At 34.6% G+C, this 20408-nt stretch overlaps 1 protein-coding gene across 10 annotated transcripts in view; it reads left to right on the forward strand.

Annotated features, from left to right (window-relative positions):
* Positions 1–20408, forward strand: part of Adamts6 (ADAM metallopeptidase with thrombospondin type 1 motif 6) — a 269601-nt gene that overhangs the window by 164062 nt on the left and 85131 nt on the right. For all 10 annotated transcript variants that reach the window (XR_012449159.1, XM_074077393.1, XM_074077392.1 and 7 more), the window contains one exon: positions 16973–17075. Coding sequence is in view for 9 of the 10 variants with exons in the window: in XM_074077393.1 (XP_073933494.1) it covers positions 16973–17075 (103 nt within the window). In the remaining variant the exon portion in view is untranslated. The remainder of the gene's footprint in view (positions 1–16972; positions 17076–20408) is intronic.

The raw sequence follows: 20408 nt of genomic DNA on the forward strand, positions 1-20408 counted from the left end.
AAAATTTGCTATCACTACTCTTGTCCCTTCCAGTTCTCAATATAATAAGCAGAGTGAGTGTCATTATCCATTTCTCTTCAGTGCTCCCTCCCATTTTACATAAATCCAAAGTCCTTCAGAAGTCTGCAAGGTCTATTTCACTGCTTCTCTGAATTCTTTTCTTAGCATTTTCCTCCTCACTAAGTCTACTCTAGCTACATGGACCTCCTTCTTTAAACATGCCAGTCTTGCTCCCAACTTCAGGCTTTTACATTGGCTGTTCCCTTCACCTTTTGTAATCTTCTAAGATATCTACATGGTGAAGTCTCTTTCTTCATCTTAACTCATCTGTCAGCTCCTTAACTAGATCTGTCCTATATTTTGTACTTAAAATTGCAACCTTCCCTTAAAATAGATCTTGCTCTATTTCCTCTACTTTCTAGAGGTGATCATATTTCATTCTACTAGACTTGGATCTCAGAATAATTGCATCTAACTTCAAACATAATGATTTTTTTAAGGTATCAGCATTATTTATTCATTCACTGAAGAAATAATTGAGTACCTACTATATGTTAGACTGTTACAGGGTGATAAAGACAATCCCTGCCTTTAAGGATCTTATTATTTCCTGAGAAAATCACTTAAGTACAGAAAATCATAATAGAGCATAATAAGTGCTATGTTGGAGTAGGTATGAGATGCTATAAAAGCACATAGAATTGGCAGGTGGGCTAATTAATGATTTAGGGATTTCTTGCCATACATAGAAAGGTAGGAACTAGAGAAAAGTTTAGATCAAAAAGAATTAACCTAGAAGGTAACACACACGCACAGGAAATTAATGTGAGTCAACTCCCTGTATAGCTATCCTTATCTCAACCAGCAAAAACCCTTGTTCCTTCCTATTATTGCTTATACTCTCTCTACAACAAAATTAGAAATAAGGGCAAAATAGTTTCTGCTGGGTATTGAGGGGGTGGGGGGGAAAGGGCGGGGGCGGAATGGGTGGTAAGGGAGGAGGTGGGGGCAAGGGTGAGAAATGACCCAAGCCTTGTATGCACATATGAATAATACAAGAAAAAAAAAAAAAGAAAGGTAGATACCTGAAAGATAAATGGGAGTTGATCAAAAAAAGGAGAAAGTAAGAATGAGAACATTCTAGACAGAAAGAATATTAAATGCAAGGCCTGTATGTTAATAAGTATGATCTTTATTTTGAGGCATTAAAATAAAAACACTAAAAGAACTGTGGATTCACTCTTTCAATGAGAATGGATTGGAGAAAGACAAAAGTACAACAGAACAATAAACAACTCAAGAAGAATTTAAGGGTATGAGTGAGAATGACTGAAGTACTAAGCCATAGGTACTAGGAATGGCAATGGAGTCCAAGAGAGACAACAGGCAGAAACCCAAGAACCTAACTTTAAAAAGCCATAAAAATCAAAGGACCAGTATAATAGGACAAACAGAGTGAGGCAAGTTGAAGTTGAGATCACAGAATGGAATGTATTTGATAGGATAAGTCAGAATATTCTAAATGATGACAGATCTGGAGTGTGGCCGTGGGAATGCATACGTAAACTTGAGTGGAGAAGGAGTTCAAAGAGCTTCGAAGCTAGTGAGATTAGGGCGGGTCTTGAATGTGGATGTTGAAGTCACCAGAATGAGATTAGAATTTGGAGTGTAAAGCAAGACTGTGAGTTACTTACCAAACTCCTTAATGAGGGAAAGTAACCCTCATTTATTAAGCCCAATAGTGATTTGGATGGCATGAATCTCAGAGGAAGAGATGTTATATAAGGAAGAATAGAAGTGAATACCTGCTGTATATCAAACTATTAGGTAGCAGTGAGGAACTCTAGCCTGCATCTCAATTCCCAGCTATTTACATTATTATATAACTGTAGGAAGTGGCACACATTTAGGCCCTAATAACATGGATATTATATAACATGAATAATTAAGATAGGTAACAGAAAAAGAAAAAAGTGCCAAACGTTTTAGGCTTGTGTCATTTTACTTAGGAACTGTATTAGAAGCTCAACTTGTAGAACTTACCATTGATAGGTTGACATGTCTATTGCTATTTTTGTTTTCTGTTTCAGCTTTTAGCAAATTAAAAGGAGATACAGTTAATATAACTGACATAACTGAATCATGGATATATATCAGTAATTATGTTTTGTTCATTAATCTTGACACTTCTATTTCAGAACTTGAGGCAATTTGGTTTCCATACTAAAATTTATTTTCCATGCTATTCAAATTAATAAAGTCGTCTGAGCACAATTTGTCCAAGCTGGAGCTAGCTTTAATGTCATATAATATATGAAAGTTTAAGTTTTCCACAACAACTAATCTAGACCAGCACTCTCCAGTAGAATTGTCTTCAGTAATGGGAATAATCTACACATGTAGTGTCTGGCCTGGTAGTCACTAGCCCAATTATCTATTGAGCACTTGAAATTTGGCTAGTGTAACCAAAGAATGAAACTTTTTTAAAGTTTGATTAATTTAAATTTGAATAGTCACATGTGGCTAGTTGTAACCATATTGGACAGTACAGAACTAGACAGTCAAGCTATGCAACATAAAAATAAGCATTATAAAAAAGGATTGTAAATATTATATGTAAAATTCTCATAACAAATCAATCTTTTTAATTTTATTTTTATTAGCATGTTATTGTTGTACTGGGGTTACATTTAAAGTGCTTACAATACATCTTAGTTAAATTCACCCCCTCCATCATTCTCCTTTATCTTCCTCCCCCCTTCTTAGAATAAACCAATCTTAATTTATTTTAAAACACAGTAGGTTCCACTCTGGCACATCCAACCAACCTTGTATTGAACATACTCTTTAGAAAATTAAATCTGAACATGTACAATGTTTTTCTTGTGATTATTCCCTAAATAACAACTACTTGTTATACAACTACTACAACTACTTACTTGTTTTAGGCATTGTAAGTAATCTCAAGGTGATTTCAAGTATCAGGGAGGATGTGCATATGTTATATGCAAATAAATGCCATTTTATATAATGGAAGTGGGGATCCACAGATTTTGGAATCCATAGTGAGGAAACACGAAAAGATAAGTGGAACATTAGAGCACCTGAAGTACTTTTGCCTGTACAATATACAGAGGAAGAGGAGAAACTACTCCAGTGACTCTCAGATCTTCTCCTCTGCTCCCTCAATTAACTGTTTTAGTTTTGCCAGGAGGCTACATGCCATCAGTGAAAGGAATGCATTGTCATAATTGGTTTAGACTAATCCTGATTTGCTCTTAAAAGAGGGTTAAAGTCACCTCTCCTGGGAGGTGGATTCCTGAGAAAAATACCAGAATTCTATTACCAAGAAATCAGGGAGTAATTGATAATGGGTAAGCCACAAATGTCTGCCTCAGACTCTTTTAATTTCTATCATCACTAGTAGAAATAGCAGTGATAGCAGTAGTGCAAGCATACCTGTTATTGTAACCATCTTCTCTTCCTATACTGAGAAAAGTTCTCTCCCTTTTCCTTTCTAGTAAATTGGCATGATGGGATATTTAAAAGTTTTATTTTTCAACCTAAATTTAGAAAAAAATATAAGGTTTCAGTTTAATAGGTTCTGTTATAACCTTGTTTCTGCAACATAAGTTAGCTCATGTTGATTTTGTTGTTTTGTGCCACTATGTAGTAAGCAGGTGAAGTCAAACTACATTGACACAGCTCAACAGCTGAAGAGAATTGTTCTGTATATGGTGACTTTCATCCTCTACTCTTGTTTGTACTCAGTTTCACCACAGGTTCTCTGTCATAGAAGTCCCTGCCTGTTCTTATACATTGGTCTCTTGTCTCTACAGTTCAACAGCTTAATTCTTCTATACTAACTTGTTTTAACTTTTAAAAAAAACTGAATATCCAGTATTTCTTTGTTCAGAATTTGTCATATATTTTTTAAATTGTGCTAGTAATTTTATTAAAGTTGTTGCTGTTTTTGTTGGGGCTGTCTGAGTTGTCTGTCTCCAACTCAGTTTTTCCCGTGTGTCTGTTATTTTTATTGTACAGTTTAGTGGAAAGAGCTTTGCAGGATTTTTTGTGTCATATTAGAGCAAAACTCCCATTTTTAAAAATCTATCTCAAGAGATTCTGATGTATACTTATTAGATGACAGGGGATTTAGTGACAAATCATGAAAGGTGAGTTGATTGTAGTAAAATTGAGTAATATAAAATAAGAGTTTAGTGTTTCTAGTTAGCAAGAGAGAAGTGTTACTGTAGGGTTACTTCAAGGCTATTACATCTGTGTCCTTTCAGTACTTTTGGCACTCTTTTCAAAATATATTATTGTTTAATTGTTTGTCTACAATGCCTATGTGTCCATTATGTGTGAGCTACTCTAACTTAAAAGATTTGAAAGAGTATACTTTCCTTTTATCATACATCCTCTTTCTTTCTTTTTTTATGCTGATAAGGATTTTTTTTTCATTTTTATTTTTTATGGTTGATTATTGCTTTATTTTAGCTGACAAATACAAATTGCATATATTGGTGGGGTATGACATGATGTTTTGGTATATGTTTGTAGTAGTCCTCCCTGACTTGTGATGGATATATATATTTATTCTAAGACCCTCAGTGGATGCCTCAAGCTATGGCTATTTATACATTACAGTTTTTCCTAAAAATATATGTGTCATAGGTTTTTTTTTAATTTTATCACTTTTACATTTTCTTTCATGTGTATAGATTATTTGGGCCACCTCTCTCCTGCTCCCTGCTTCTGGGCAGAACCTGTTCCGCCCTCTTGTTCTTCAACTTTGTTGAAGAGAAAACATAAGAGATAATAAGAAAAACATAGTGGTTTTGCCTGTTTGATATAAAGATAGCTATTCACATGATAAAAGCGAGAGCACACAAGGGAGGGGTGAGGATAGGTAAGACACCTAAAAATCTAGCTAGCATTTGTTGCCCTTAACGCAGAGAAACTAAAGCAGATACCTTAAAAGCAACTGAGGCCAATAGGAAAAGGGGACCAGGAACTAGAGAAAAGGTTAGATCAAAAAGAATTAACCTAGAAGGTAACACACACGCACAGGAAATCAATGTGAGTCAATGCCCTGTATAGCTATCCTTATCTCAACCAGCAAAAACCCTTGTTCCTTCCTATTATTGCTTATACTCTCTCTACAACAAAATTAGAAATAAGGGCAAAATAGTTTCTGCTGGGTATTGAGGGGGTGGGGGGGAGAGGGAGGGAGCGGGGTGGGGGCAAGGGGGAGAAATGACCCAAGCCTTGTATGCACATATGAATAATAAAATTAAAAAAATAAAATAAAATAAAATAAAAAGATAGCTATACAGAGAGATTCCTAGTGTTATTACCATTCACATGTGTATTACAACCCAAATTGGTTCATCTCTACCAGAACTCTTCACTACTTCCTAGTCTCCTTCCCATAGTGGCCTCGCCAGTTTAAGATGACTATATTCACTTCTGTATAGTGAACACATCAACCACATTCAAGTTTTAGTTTCCCTTCCCTTTCCCTATTCTTCTCATGTGCAGTCTCCCCTTAGTATGTGACCCACAAGCCTCCTTTCTTAGTGCATATTTTACAAAGTTTAATACTATACACATTATACTTGAAGACCTTGTATAAAAAGATCTGAGAAAAAACTTTCCAATTATTTAGAATTAGTTTGACAGATAATAACTAGAAAACAATTCATAAGCGTATTTGACTTGGTCATTCATGATCCAAGAGCTTTCTTGAGACTTAAATAGGGATAGTACAAAGCATAAATTCCTGAAGGATCCTTGAAGAATTTTCAAATTAGAACCTAGAGTTAGATAACATCAGGCAGTCAAACAGCAGGAGAATGAAGGTTCTTAATTTAGTGTTGTGTGTCTTTGAAGCTTATTCTATGCTTTCTAATACGCCCAAAGTATATATTACAATAGAAAGTAGAACATCTAGGAGATATTAAGCTGATTCTTGTGTATTTAATAAATCCTACTTGAATTCTTTTTAGGACATTGTAATCCATTCCATACTGTAAATTTCCCATATAATATAGCGATCTTTTTTTCCCTCTTAGTTTGTTTTTCAGATAGGGTTTCACACTTTAACCTGAGCTATCCTCAGGCTGCAGTGCTCCTACCTCTGCTTTCCAAGTAGCTGGGTGTGGAGAGCAGATCGTGAGAAGCCTATGATAACTGGACTTAAGCAAGATGAGATGAAGCTCAACTGCTTTTTCCTAAGATGTTTATCTGTAGGCCGATATTGGCATAGCCCCCAGCCACAGAACAGGAAGATGCAGAACAGCTGCTTCTCCTAAATTGTTTATGTTCAGAGAAGCAGTAACACAGGTTTCTCCCGTTACAATGTCAAGCCCCTCCCTGAGAACTGCTGCTCCACCCTGTTTACCACTGGTGTAAAAGACTCACTGAAGGAGGACATGGGGCTTCTGCTTTTTGGCTTTTTGATGGGGAAGGCTTTTGGCTTTAGTTTTCTGGCTTTTGGCTTTTGGGCTTTTGGCTTTTTGGTGTGGGAGGCTTTTAGAAGGGAAAAGAATTGTGAAGGGGTAAAAAGAATTACTGAAAGAGAATTGCTAAATGGGAATTTCTAGCAAGCCTGAGGGCTGAGACTTTAAGAAAGCTAAAGAAAGATCATGGGACAGTGAAAGTCTGCACTGAGAACTTTATACATAGGCTTTAGAAAAGCTAAGCTAAAGAAAAGCTACAGAGAACATGGGACAGCACAAGTCTGACCACCGAGGCTTTAAGAAAGCTGAAGAGAACATGGGACAGTGCAAGCTTAGGGGCAAAGACTAAGAGATTTTGCTAAAGAACAGCTAAGAGAAAACATGGGACAGAGCGATTCTAAGGAAAGAGCTTTTAAAGAATAAAGAAGCAAGGTTTTAAAGAACTGTAAAGGAGTAAGGCTTTAAAGAATAAAGATAAGAGAAAAGAAGCAAAGTAAATAAAGAGAATAATAGAGAAAAGAAGCAATGAGGCAGTTGTGCGACTCTACCCAAGTGCTCAACACACCTGATCCCACTCTCTGTCTATCCTGTGTCTTTTCTGCATATCCATTCGCCCCCTCTTAGCTCCAGTTAGGTTCAGTAGTAACCAGGAGCGAAAGAAAGCTCACTCTTAACAAGGGAGTGAGAGAGAAAAGCTCGCTTCAGCTGGGATTACACCACATAGACACCATATGCACCACCATGCCCATGTTTCTGAGATAGGGTCTTGCTCATTTTTACCTGGAGCTGGCCTTGAATTATGATCCTCTTATCTCTGCCTTTCAAATAGCTGAGTAATCCAGCCATCATGATCTTCCCATTTCTGTGATTAACTAGTTAGTACTATGGATTACTGATTAGTTCTCATATTTCTACATAAAGTTATTATTATAAATCTTGATTACAGTTATTAACTTATTGTACTACATTAAAATCACAACTGAAGGTGAGGCTCAAGTGGTAAAGCACCTGCCTGCCTAGCAAGTATTGAGTTTTTATAGTACCACTGGAAGAAAAAAACCCACAACTAAGAAATAGAATAAAATAGAAAATCAGGGGAAATGGAAAAGAATATAATGCTGAAATATAATTAATACCTTAAATTATATACCATGAGGTTCTTCTGCTTACTGAAGATGGGTCGCAAATTTTTCTCTGAACAATGAAATGACCCAGGTAAACAGCCACACACTTGACCAAGCATGGTGGTACATACCTGTAATCCCTACTACTCAGGAGGCAAAGACAGGAGGGGACCCTGGGCAAAAAATCAGCAAGACTATATCAAAAACAAAGCTGGGGGCTGGAAGTATGACTCAAGTGGTAGAGTACCTGTTTAGCAAGTGCAAAGCCCTAAGTTCAAGCTCTAGTACCACCAAAAAACAAAAAACAAACAAAACACCAAAACTGGGCATGGCAGTGCAAACATACATATAAGTCTTAGCTATTAGGGAGGCAGAGGTAGGAGGATGAAGGTTGGAGGCCATCTCAGGCAAAAGTTAGTGTAATACCCTATCTGAAAAATAAAAGGACTAGTGGTGTGGCTTAAAGTGGTAGAGTGCTTGCTTGAGGTCCTGAGTTCAAACCCTAGTATTGAAAAAACTAGGTAAATGCTATCAGTTCTAAGATTAATAATGTCTTATAGACATGACAAAAGGAGATATATCCATAACAAAACACTATTTTGAAGCTTTGATGTCCCTCCTTTATGGAATCCTAAACCAGTGAATCAGATTGAACATACAAGGCAAAGAGTACTATTAGTACTCATTTTGTTTGAATTAGAGGAGAAATTAAAGCCTAGAACCAACATAAGCCAAATAGTCTTTAAAAAGTAGCAGGTACAAAAACAAGATAGCTACAGTTTATTCCCAATGCTGGATTGCTGGTAATTCCTACTGCAGGCATGTGAGAGGTAGGAAGAGAAGCTCTAGTCTCAAAGAAAGATAGAAGAAACAACTTAATTAAGACAAAATTCTTCAATCAAAAGATTTATAAATAGATCACAAAAGGTTAAAACTGATCCGTCATTCCTTTTAAAAATCAATTAATTAATTAGTTTATTTATTTGGAACAGGGTCTCCCTTTGTAGCCCAGGCTGGCCTTGCACTTGCTATCCTATCTTTCTACCTCAGCCTTGAATGCTGGGATTATAGGCATGTACCACCATGCCCAGTGCCTGTCACTTTTAATAGCAACATAACCAGCATATTTAATGCTATACTTTGAGGTCAAACTTTTACATTAAGATGTATTGGATGGATAATTTGTTCCTTACTTCACTATGCGTCACACTAGAAAGTCTTCAAAAATAACTAGACAAGGACCCTCTCTTTGATATGTACATAATGGTTTCCAAGCCAGAATAGCAGGTAAAGATAGTAACTATTGCTATAGTAGGAACAAATTAATCTTGAAGCTACTAAGAAACCAGGAGCATTTATTAAAGATACATAGAATTGGATAAAGTGTGTTCTAACCATTATACCAGAAAGTATACCTGAGTATTTGTCATGATGAGCTAATCATAAACTAATCCAATATACATGGCCTATGGGAACTTGGGTTAGAAGGTAGAATTTTATGGAATTCATAATGCTAAGAGTTTATTGATTCATAAAACAGTTGTCTTCTGTCGAACTATGAGATAAGTGGTCCTGACAGTTTTTATTAATGTGCAAAGATGGGAATTCGCATGGTTATCTGACAGGGCCATTATGAGAAGAAAAGACCTATGCTTTGAGTTCAGTTTTCTGAAAAAATGTTTGTTCAGGAGCTACTCAAAAATAAAGTTTTGATTATTATCTATATGAAATCTTATTTTACTGGCATATTGACCATTAATCAGACATTTTGTTTTCCTGAACAGTTTGTTATTCTGATTCAAAATGTTCTAAGAGGCTAAAATGTTGGTGTATATATTATAAATATTTTAAGTAGCAGGATTTAAAGGTTTTCAACGTGACTATTTTACTAGAAAACTTGATCTTTGGAAAGAGTAAAAATACAACTATATTAGTATCAATGTTATGAACCAAATTTTATATCAAAGCCTAAATAAGAAATATTAGAGACTATGAAGAAGACTTTTCTGCATTTCTAAAAATAATTTCCTGGTGCTCTTGTTTTCTAAAACTCAAATAATTTTTGTTTTTCTTATTCTTATATTATTTGTGACTTATATGGAATAAGAAAAGCACAATGATTGATAATAAGACTAGCATAGAACTTGTGGTGAAGTACCTTGGCTCTGCTTTGCTTGGAATGGACAGTCACATTATTCTTGCATCTTAAATGTCATAATTTATACATCGTTTACTTTTTGCATCAAATATATTAAAAAATGTGTGGAGTAAAAGGGTTTTCCAGCTCATCTGTGATCTATTTTTAAACTTAAGTACAAATTGTGTAGAGGTTGGATGTGTTCTTAGTCAGCTTTGCAAGAGGGTTATATTATTTGGGTTTACTTTCCTTTCCAACCATTGAGTAAATTATTAAACAGTATTATTTCCTTGGTTTTGTAGACAGAAAAATTGTATAGAGATATTTGGAGTTAGGATTGTGGTGAAAAAAGCATTCACTTAGGAGTTAAATGGACAAGTTTGACTCATCACTGTGACGCTTACTGATGTTTGACCATGATAAGTCACCTAACCTCACCAAATTTCTCTCAACTCCTAAATAAATAGAATATAATTATACCAGATTTACTGGATTGATTGAGAATTAAAAGAAGTAATATATGTAAAACGTCTAGTACCATTCCTACTACTGAATTGGCACTCAAGTCAGTGTAAGTATTATTACATATAGTTATGTCTTGTGGGTTATAATATACTTTCATACATAACCTCATTAAATGTTCAAATCACTTTTATAAAGAGAAAGGACAAATATTTTTAAAATTATTCTTAAAATGAGGAAACTAAAGCTCAGCAACAGGGTAATACCGTGGAAAGATCCAGTGAGGCACAGAATTTCTAATTCCTGATCTGGTACTTTTCTAACAGATGGAGCCCTTAGAAGGTGGGCTTGGCAAACTAAGAATCTCTGAGTTTGGTCACCTTTGACATTGTCTTACTTCCAGTATAACCTTAACTCTGCAGCAAAACCACATAGCTGAGAACATTCTGAAACTTCAGATCTTGCCCCCAGGGAGAGGTGTGGGGTAAGTGATGACAAGGTACAGAGTTGATCTGTTAATTAACAGTGTTACAACCACGTCCAGGACTATAATTAGAAAGCAAATATGTGTCAACCACTTTGTTTTTATAAATATACTTATTCTATATATGTGTATATATGACAAAAATATTAGAAGCAGTCATCTTTGTTAAGTTAATATGAATTTTTATTGTGTACATTATATTTTGAGAAATGACTAGCTTTTAAAACACAGAATAGAACTTCCTGGTTTATTTTGTCTTTTACATGAGACTTAAAAATTACAAAGCATGTTTGTTCCTTAACACTTTTATAGGCTTAGGGGAAAGAGTTATGCTATTGATAGATAGCATTTTAAATTCAAGCTATAAATGCACAGAGGAGCATAGGAGTCATTTTAATTTAAAAACTTGCATAGAACATTATAGTATCGAACAGTTAGATTCAAGTTTAGACAATGTGAGTTGTCAGACTTTGGTTTTCTTTAAAAGTAAATGAAGGCACTCAGAGGTAGAGCATTTGCCTAGCATGTGCCAGGCCCTGGGTTCAGTCCCCAGTACCACAAAATAGATAATTAAATGGTGAGACCTCCAAGAAAAAAAACCAAAACAAAACCAGAACCTATTGTGAGGGAAAAAGCTGGGAAAGTTGAATGAAAGCGAGGATTGTGATGATTCTCTGCATGCATCAAAAGCAAAGTGCATTTGATGTAAAAACAGAAGAAGATGCAAATTATAGAAAAGCTGTACAGAAAAGAAGTAGAGCAGTTTTACTTATTTTGCAATTTCATTTGGCTGTAAAAATCATTGGATCTTCCCAGCCTGGCCATTTCCTTTAAGAACTGGAGAGGAAAAGAAAAACGGGGAAAGGAGTTTTTATTCTTAGCCCTTTCTCATTCTTTACTTTCTATAAGACATAATATTTTCAAAATTTCTCTATTTGCAGGACATTTTGAGATGTATTTCCTTTCAAGATAAGGACTTTTGGGGTATATTTTGCAAATGAAAGAAAGAGGCACAGAAGAATTTGGGACTTGTTTAGGGTATAAAACCAGGATCAGAAACCCCAGTGATAGAAATGCTACAGCAAAATTTGTCAGCAGAAGCTGAAGTTTCTTTTTGTATCAGATTTTATGCCTCAATGAATTATTTTCTTTTTAGACTTACCGGTTAACAAAAAGCATCTCCTTTAGTCAAAAGGAGATGCTTCCAAACTATGAGAATATGAAAAAACAAGCTAGTTTGTAGTCTATGTTAACTTATGCAGATCTCTGGGAAAGAGTAAAGTTGTTAACACTATTTTTAAATTTTCTTTGAGAATATTTTTTAAAAAGATACTGAGACCTGCAGCTTTGCTGTCTGAATTTATTTCAGGCCCTGCTGGGGGGTTTTAGGAGAGGATGATTGATTACTGTTAGTTCTAGGTGACTGAAAACTTGTCAGGCTTTACATAAAATGTGTTGTCTTTTGACTGCTATTTTGTGTTCTAACTTGTGGGTAGGGTAAGCATTTATTATACTCAAGTAATTTAAAAGCATCATTCACTAATCCCTCCATTATCGCTAAATAGAATGACAAGAGTGATGAACAACAGAAGGAAGAAAGGGCTACCACTATGAAATCAAGTGGCTTAAAATTCAAGTCTGTTAACACAAGTGGAGGAACCAAAAATTGTTTGATATAAGAAATAATATTTTCCTGATAAAACAAATAAATTACTTGAAAATGTGACAGATAACAGTTTCATGTTATCAAAAATTCTTTTAAAAATCCATGTATATATATGACAAGAAATTTTTTATATTTGTGCGCATGAAATACACAAAATATGCTTGTAAAGGGTAATAAAGCAAATGGAAAGATATATCTAACTATGTATGAGAAAACAATCATGCATTTACCAACTCTCCTCAAAGTAAGTCAGTAAGCTCAATACATTGCTGAAAAAAATTAAAAATTAATAAAGGAATAAATTTTACATAATTTTTCCATCAGAAGTTACTCTTTGATCATACTAGTTCTTTCAAGCCAGCATATATTACTCCTCTTGAGCCTTTATTAATGAAAACTCAGAGCATTTTTTAATGGGAACATTGAAGTCAAGAGAACAGAACATTGATCATATATTATAGAAACAGAAAGACATGGTTTAACTCCCCCCATCTACTATGATTCTCTTAGGTCATTCATTCTCTACTGTTCTGTGAACACCCTAAACGCACTTCTGCCTTAAGGCCTTTGTTTTTACTGTTTCCTGAAATACTTTTCACAGATGTGGACATAAGTCATCCTCTCACTTTCTTTTAACTCTACTCTAATGTTGCATTAGAGAAAATTTCTCTGACTGTACTATTTAAAACAACTTCCCTCTCACCTCACTATCAATCTCCTTACTCTGCTTTATTTTTCTTCTTATCTCCAACAAGAGTAAACTCCATGAAAGCAGGGACTTAGTGTGTCTTATTTATTGCTGTAATCCCAGAGCCTAGATTATATCTGACATTTATCTGGCAATTTATAAATACTTGCTAAATGAAAGAAAGGCATTTAAAGACAACTCTTGGTGCCTTGTTTGAAGAAGACTAATGATAAAATATCCTGTGCCCATAGGAAAGCCACCAAGGTCTAGACACCTTTCAGTTTAGTGATTATATTTGTTCAGTGTGCATCCAGAAGAAAAAGGAAAAACTACTTGGTTATAGGAAGGCAGGTTTGAATGAAGTAAGAAAGAAATTGGTAATAATTGCAGCTATCTGAAAACTGTTTGATGTATCTTCTGTGAATGTTTATAGAGGTTATATGACCACTTTGGGAATAACTGTAGTTGAAATCTAAGCATCTTGTGCAAAATAGATTATATCACCTCTAACATCTGTTCTTGAAAGATGTGATTCTTTATTGGCTCAAGAACTGAGAATTGAATTTGTTCTTCTACAGAATGCTACCAGACAAATAAACATATTAACACCCTAAGCTAGGGTCTGGCAAGCTATACTGCCCAGGTCAAATCTAGCCAGTGACACCTTTTTGTAAATATTTTTATTGGAACACAGATGTGATCACTCATTTATATATTAAACCTTATGCTGTTACTGTAGTGTTAGAGAATATCCAGAGGGTGCTCCCATTTAGATGAAGGAGGAGTCTTTGCATTCTGAAATTTTTACTTATCAACCCTTATCTATTTACTTTTCATAAAATGAGATTATTAATTATTAATTATGACAACCTTGTAAGAGTGTGGAGAGGGATTAAATAGATAATACATCTAAAAATCTCCAAACTGTGTGTCACAGAGTAGGGACTTAGTAAGTACTAGCTACATGTTATTGTTAATATTTTAATTGTGCTGACCCTAGGAGAGGTTATCACAGGAAAAGAGTGAATCAGAAGCTTTATAAAATGTTATTCAGGTGCTTCGTTAAACATTATTCTTTCATTGGACCTTTTACTTTTCTTTAGGAGAAAATAATGAGAAACAGAAATTTGTGTTTTGTTTGCGTTTAGTGAGTGGCCCTCATGTTGCCTTCATTTGTTAATTCAGAGCTTTGTTACATATCAGTGTTTATTTATGAAATGTTGTTCTCTGTTATGCTTATGTACAGTTCCTCTCTCTCATCTAGAAAGGACTTCTTCCAATCATTCTTAACCTATGATCTTCTTCCCATTCTCATAGCTTTTCTTGGTTTCCTTCTTAGTAGTCCTCTCACTCTCTCCAAAATCCTTTTTCTGTCTTAACTTACTCCATTACTGTAGTACTTTTGGTACATACAATTTTCTTTCTCAGCCAATATTTCCCTAACTAATCACATGACACATTGATCTTTTACCAATATACAGCACCAATAGACAGTCTGTAAGATTTTTTATATACTATTTATATTGTCTGAAATAGTTACGTGGTTTCTCTGCTTATACTTTGTTTCTTCAACTAGTTTGAAAGCCATGTTCAGATGAACTGTTAGGTGGTTGGTCCTTTATTAATATGTAAGGCTTATGTCAAAACTTTTATCTAATTATTCAGATCACCCATTTTTTGACATTGCTATTTGCTTTAAAAGTAGTTTTCCTTCATGGTAAAGCCACTGATAACTTTAGTTCTTATGTTAGATTCCCTGAAAATAGCTAAAAAAGAAAAGGATGCCTTTGATCCATATTATTCCAAAAGTCCAAATACCAGTAGAAGAAGAAACAAATGATCCTGCAGGAATATCCTTCCAGCATGATACACTACATAGCTTATGGCAAATACTTATTTTTCATTTTTGTTAAAGGCAAACAGGAAAGGTAATTTGACAAAAAGTTTCATTAGGCTTGGAATTAGGAGTGTTTTTTTGGTTTTGTTTTTGTTTTTGCAGTACTGGGGCTTGAACTCAGGGCTTCATCCTTACTAGGCTTGCTAGGCAGGTGCTCTATTACTTGAGCCACTCCACCGGCCCACTTTTGTATTAGGTTTTTTTGAGATAGGATCTTACAAATTATTTGTCTCATGCTTGTTTGAACCACAATCCTCCCGATCTTTGCCTCCTGAGTAGCTAGGATTACAAGCATGAGCCACTAGTGACTGGCAGAGTGTCATATTTTAATGTACTGAACCTATTTTAAAATCCAGGGCTCTAAAGAGAATATAGGCCTGCTACCAATATTTTTTAAGTCTGAGACTTTGGACTTGGTATGGTAAATTTTTGAACCACACTATATATGAAATATAGAGATGACCATACAGATCTTTTAAACATTAAGGTGTATTATTATTGAACATGTTTCATAGTGACCATTTACAATTACTGGTCTCAGAAAAGTATATAAATCAAATGCAGAGATCTAAGGGAGGGTACTAAAAAAAGTCCTCAAGAAGAATTCTGAGGATGCCTATTACATACTTGTTATTTATTTATAATTAATAATTTTAGCTGGGGGCAGGAGGCGTGGTTCGAATGGTGAAGTGCATGCCTAGCAAACATGAAGCCTTGAGTTTAAACTCCAATTCTGCCCCCCACCATAAAAAAAAGTTTTAGACAGACACTGTGGCTTCTGCCTGTAATCCTGGCTACTCAGGAGATGGAGATTGGGAGGATTGCATTTCAAAGCCAGCCTGCGTGAAAAAAAAACTTGTGAGACCTCATCTCAACCAATAAAATCCTGGGTGTGGTGGTGCATGCCTATCACCCCACCTTCACAAGAAATGTAAATAGGAAGATTGTGGTCCAGGCTAACTTGGGCATAAATTCAAGACCCTATTCAAAAATAACAAAAGTAAAAATGTCTGAGGGTGTAGCTCAAATGATAGCGCACCTGCCTAGCAAGCACAAGGCCCTAACTTCAAACTCTAGTACTGCACCCCCCCACCAAGAAAATAATTTTACCCAATGACATATTCTATTCCATATTTAAGGGGAACTTTTTTCTCAGTGTTTCAAAATCATTACTGCTTTTTAAGTGTTGCAACTGCAGAACTTTAAAGATAAATTAAGTCATGTTGCTCAAACACAATGAGATACTATACTTTTAATTCCTGTGTATTTAGAAGTTGAAGTCAGGATAACCTTGTATTTGGAATTTAACAAGATTTTTCTCAAAATATTTCAGGTAGAAGAAGTATTCTGAGATGTTATAAGCCCATAATTGTCTCTTCACCTTCTCAATATCCTTCTCTACCCCCTGAAAACATGTACCTGTTTTGTACATACTGTTATATTTTCTATGATGTTAATTGATGAAATGTAAATCTTCGTAAGTCCAAATTCCTTGAATTTGAAGGTGCTTAGACTTGACCTAGCATTTTCCCCAGTTCATTTCACATTTAAAACATGGCTTTTGTCAATAAACAGTTAAGGTAGTAGGGGTCCAAACCACAATTTATAGTGCTGAATGTCAATTACAATTGTGCCTCTTCCTTCATTCCTTAAAATAAAGGTCTGTGAGTAGCTGTGGTGCCTGGGCCTCAAATATTGTTACCAAAAAGGGTTTTGTGTTTTAGTTTTCGTGTGTGCATATAAGGAAATGCTGGACAGATTGATTACAAAGTGGACCAGGACATGTATCCAAGTGTAAAGTTATATGGAAACTTTCTAACACTTAACTTTGTTTAAATAACTTTAGTTATTTGTTCTATAGATGATATATAATGACACTTCAATCTGAATACTTAATGTAAAATGGTAAAGCAAATCCCACAATTATAATCAGAGAATAAGTTAGTGAGCTAATACAATGGAGTTTAGGCAATTTTAATTTTAGGGACATTGTCCCTTGGTTTTGGTATTTTACAACAATGGTACCATTTATGATTTTATTTTATTTTAGCCATGCCCTTTGGGTTCCCGAGATTTTCGAGAAAAACAGTGTGCAGACTTTGACAATATGCCTTTCCGAGGAAAGTATTATAACTGGAAACCCTATACTGGAGGTAATGTATAACCTAGCAGAGCATTCACGCTTGAGAGCTTTGCAAATATAAAAGAGTTTATAAGTACATACACACACATATATTCATACATATACTCATTAACATTAGTGATTGCAAATCAGAACAGGAAAGTGCTTGTGCTATTTTAAAGGTCTCATATTTTAGTTTCCCTGTGATAAAAAGTCCGTAGGTTAACATAGATTATCAGAAATTATAATTTAAAATCTTAATTATATTTAGCAAGGTACAAAATTCCTAAAAGGATATGCATATCAAAATCATATAATATTTGTGAGTTCTGCTTGAGACTTTTTTGGGGAAAGTGTAAATTAAATTCTAATCATTGGCTATATCCAGTTATTTTATCATTACAATAAAGTGTATTGATGTAAATCAACTCAAAAGAGAAAAGAAAAATCAGAGTCTTTGTTGAAGGCTAAGGATCTCTCCACAGTCAGAGTTAGAAAATACTTTTACTCTTCTTTAATAGGGCATGTATCAAACACTACTCAGTAAGCAAGAAGGGTTTTTCACTCTCATTATGAACTAAACTTTGTTGAAATTTTCTTTTGGAAAAATTGAATGTACTTAAAAAAACTTCTACTGTTTGTATTTCTAGTATCTAACTTTAAAAATTATCCAACATAGAGCAATGTTAAAGAATTTTACAATGACAATTGTATATCCATCACTAATATTTTGCCATTAGTATTTTATTATGTTTTGTACATGTTTGTTCCTCTCTACCCATTTATGAATCTGTCCTATTTTTTATGTATTTCAGAGTAAATTCTAGTCATTTTCCTTTCAATACTTCAGCATGTATGCGATCAACCCTAATTAATTTTTTTTCTTTTGAGGTAAGAGTATGTACAATGAAATGTACAAATCTTACCTATACTCTCCCTAAATTTTGACAAATGTATATACCTGTAAAGTCCTATTAACAGAACATTACCTGCAAAATGATCATAGTTCTTATCAGTTTGTACTCCTATAACCAATTGTAGATTGAGGACTTTAAAGAGGAGAAATTTATTTCTCACAGTTTTGGAGGCTGGAAGTCCAAAATTAGGCTGCCAGAGTGCTTGAATCCTGGTAAGGGTCTTTTTCTGGAGTGCAGACTAAGATCTCAGTGATGGCAGAAAAGGGGGAGGGGGTACTGTAGAGTCCCTGTGTTGGCACTAATACCATTACTAAGGGCTCATGACCTAATTACCTCCAAAGGCCCTGCCTTCTAAAACCATCACACTGGGGGCTAGGATTTCACCATATGAGTTTTGAGGGGACACAAATATTCGTTCCAAAACAGTCCTTATCATTCTTTGTAGTCAGTAACTGCCTCTGCCAACTCCTGAAGGCAACCATTATTATGACTTTTTTTTCTCAATGTAGTTTCAATGTGTATGCCTGTCTAAGAACTTCATATAAATTATATTATGCCATAGTTACTCTTGTGTAAGACTTCTTTAAGCCTAATGTTTTTTAGATCTGTTCACATTGTTGTATGTACAGGTAGTTCATCCCTTTTTATTGCTGAGCAGTATTCCATTGTAGTAACCACTTTTTCCATTTTGCTGTTGATAAACACCTGGATTGTTTTCAGATGTTGGTTATCATGGACGAATAAGCTGCTGTGAACATTTTGTTCCAGTCTTTTTGTGAGCATGTGTTTCCATTTCTCTTGGGTAAATATGTAGGAGTGAAACGCTGGGCAATAGAGCAGGTGTGAGTTGAGTTTTAAAAGAAACTGCTAGATGTTTTTAAAAAGTGATTGTGCCATATCACCCTCCCATCAACAACAAACAACATTTATTCCATATCCTTACCTATCCTTACCAGTATTTGTTTTTTTTAGTCTTCCTTTGCTGGGGAAGACTGGTTTCTTAACGGAGATTTAATTTGCTGGTTCTGATGATTGATTATATTGAGCATGTTTTCATGTACTTATTTTTATAGATTATAAATTTTATATTTATGTATTTTTATATTTTAAAATATTTTATACTGTGTTCAAATCTTTTTTGCCTTTTTAGCAAAGTTTTAATTTAATAAGCTTTATTTTTAGTTGACATAAAATATTTACTTATTTATGGTTATAATGTAGAAATTTGATTCATGCATACAATATGTAATGATTAAATCAGGAAATTGGCATTTCCATCTACTCAAGTATTATCATTTCTCTGTTTGAACCTCAAAACTCTTCTCCTCTAGTTTGAAATATGTAACAAATTTTTGTAGACTATAACTATCCTGTTGTGCTATAGAATGTTGGAACTAATTTCCCCTATCTAGCTGTATTTTGGTATTTGTTACCCAACTTCTCTCTATCTTCTTTGCACCTACTGGTCCTAGCATATAGTGACTATTGTTCTTCAACGTGATCAACTTGTTTCTCTTCCACAAGTGAATGAGAACATGCAGCATTTCTTTTCTCTGCCTGACTTACTTTACTTAATATGATGTACTCTAATTCCATCAGTATTGCCACCTATGACTGTATTTCATCTTTTTTTAAAGCTGAATTATGTTCCACTGTGAAATATTCTGTGTGTGTATCACATTTTAAAAATCTATTCATCTATTGTTAGATATCTTGGTTGATTCCATATCTTGCCTATTGTGAATAGTGCCACAATAAGTATGAGTATGCAGGTAACTTTTTGATGTAAGGATTTCATTTCCTTTGGATAAATACTCAGTATTGTTGAATTCCTATCATGGTTCTATTTCTTGTGTGAAGAACCTCCATACTGTTTTCCAGAGTGGCTGTACTAATTCACATCCCAATCAACAGTTTCCTTTTCTCCAGATCATCACCAGCATTTGTCACTTACTGTCTTTTCTATGATAGCCATTCTAGTTGAGATGAGATGATATCTCAATGTGATTTTGGTGGTACTGGGACTTGAACTCAGGGCCTCATGCTTGCTAGGCAGGTGCTCTACCACTTGAATCACTCCACTAGCCCTCTCAGTGTGATTTTGACCTGTATTTCCTTGATGATTTGTAACATTGAGCCTTTTTTCATAAGCCTGCTGGCCATATATGTTTTTGACATAAATGTCCATTTTAAAATCAGATTATTTGAATTTTTTTTGCTATTGAGTTGTTGAGTTCCTTATATATTTTGAATATTAATCCTTTGTCAGATGGATAGTTTATAAATATTTCCCCCATTCTGTAGATTGTCTCTTCATTCTGTTGATTGCTTCCTTTGCTGTGCAAGGCTTTTTAGTTTAATATAATACCATTTGTCTAATTTTGCTATTGTTGCCTGTCATTTGGGGGACATACCACTGTTGTGAAGTTTTTTCTCTATATTTTCTT

The sequence above is a fragment of the Castor canadensis genome, chromosome 6, assembly GCF_047511655.1.
Source record: "Castor canadensis chromosome 6, mCasCan1.hap1v2, whole genome shotgun sequence".
NCBI classification, from domain to species: Eukaryota; Metazoa; Chordata; class Mammalia; order Rodentia; family Castoridae; genus Castor; species Castor canadensis.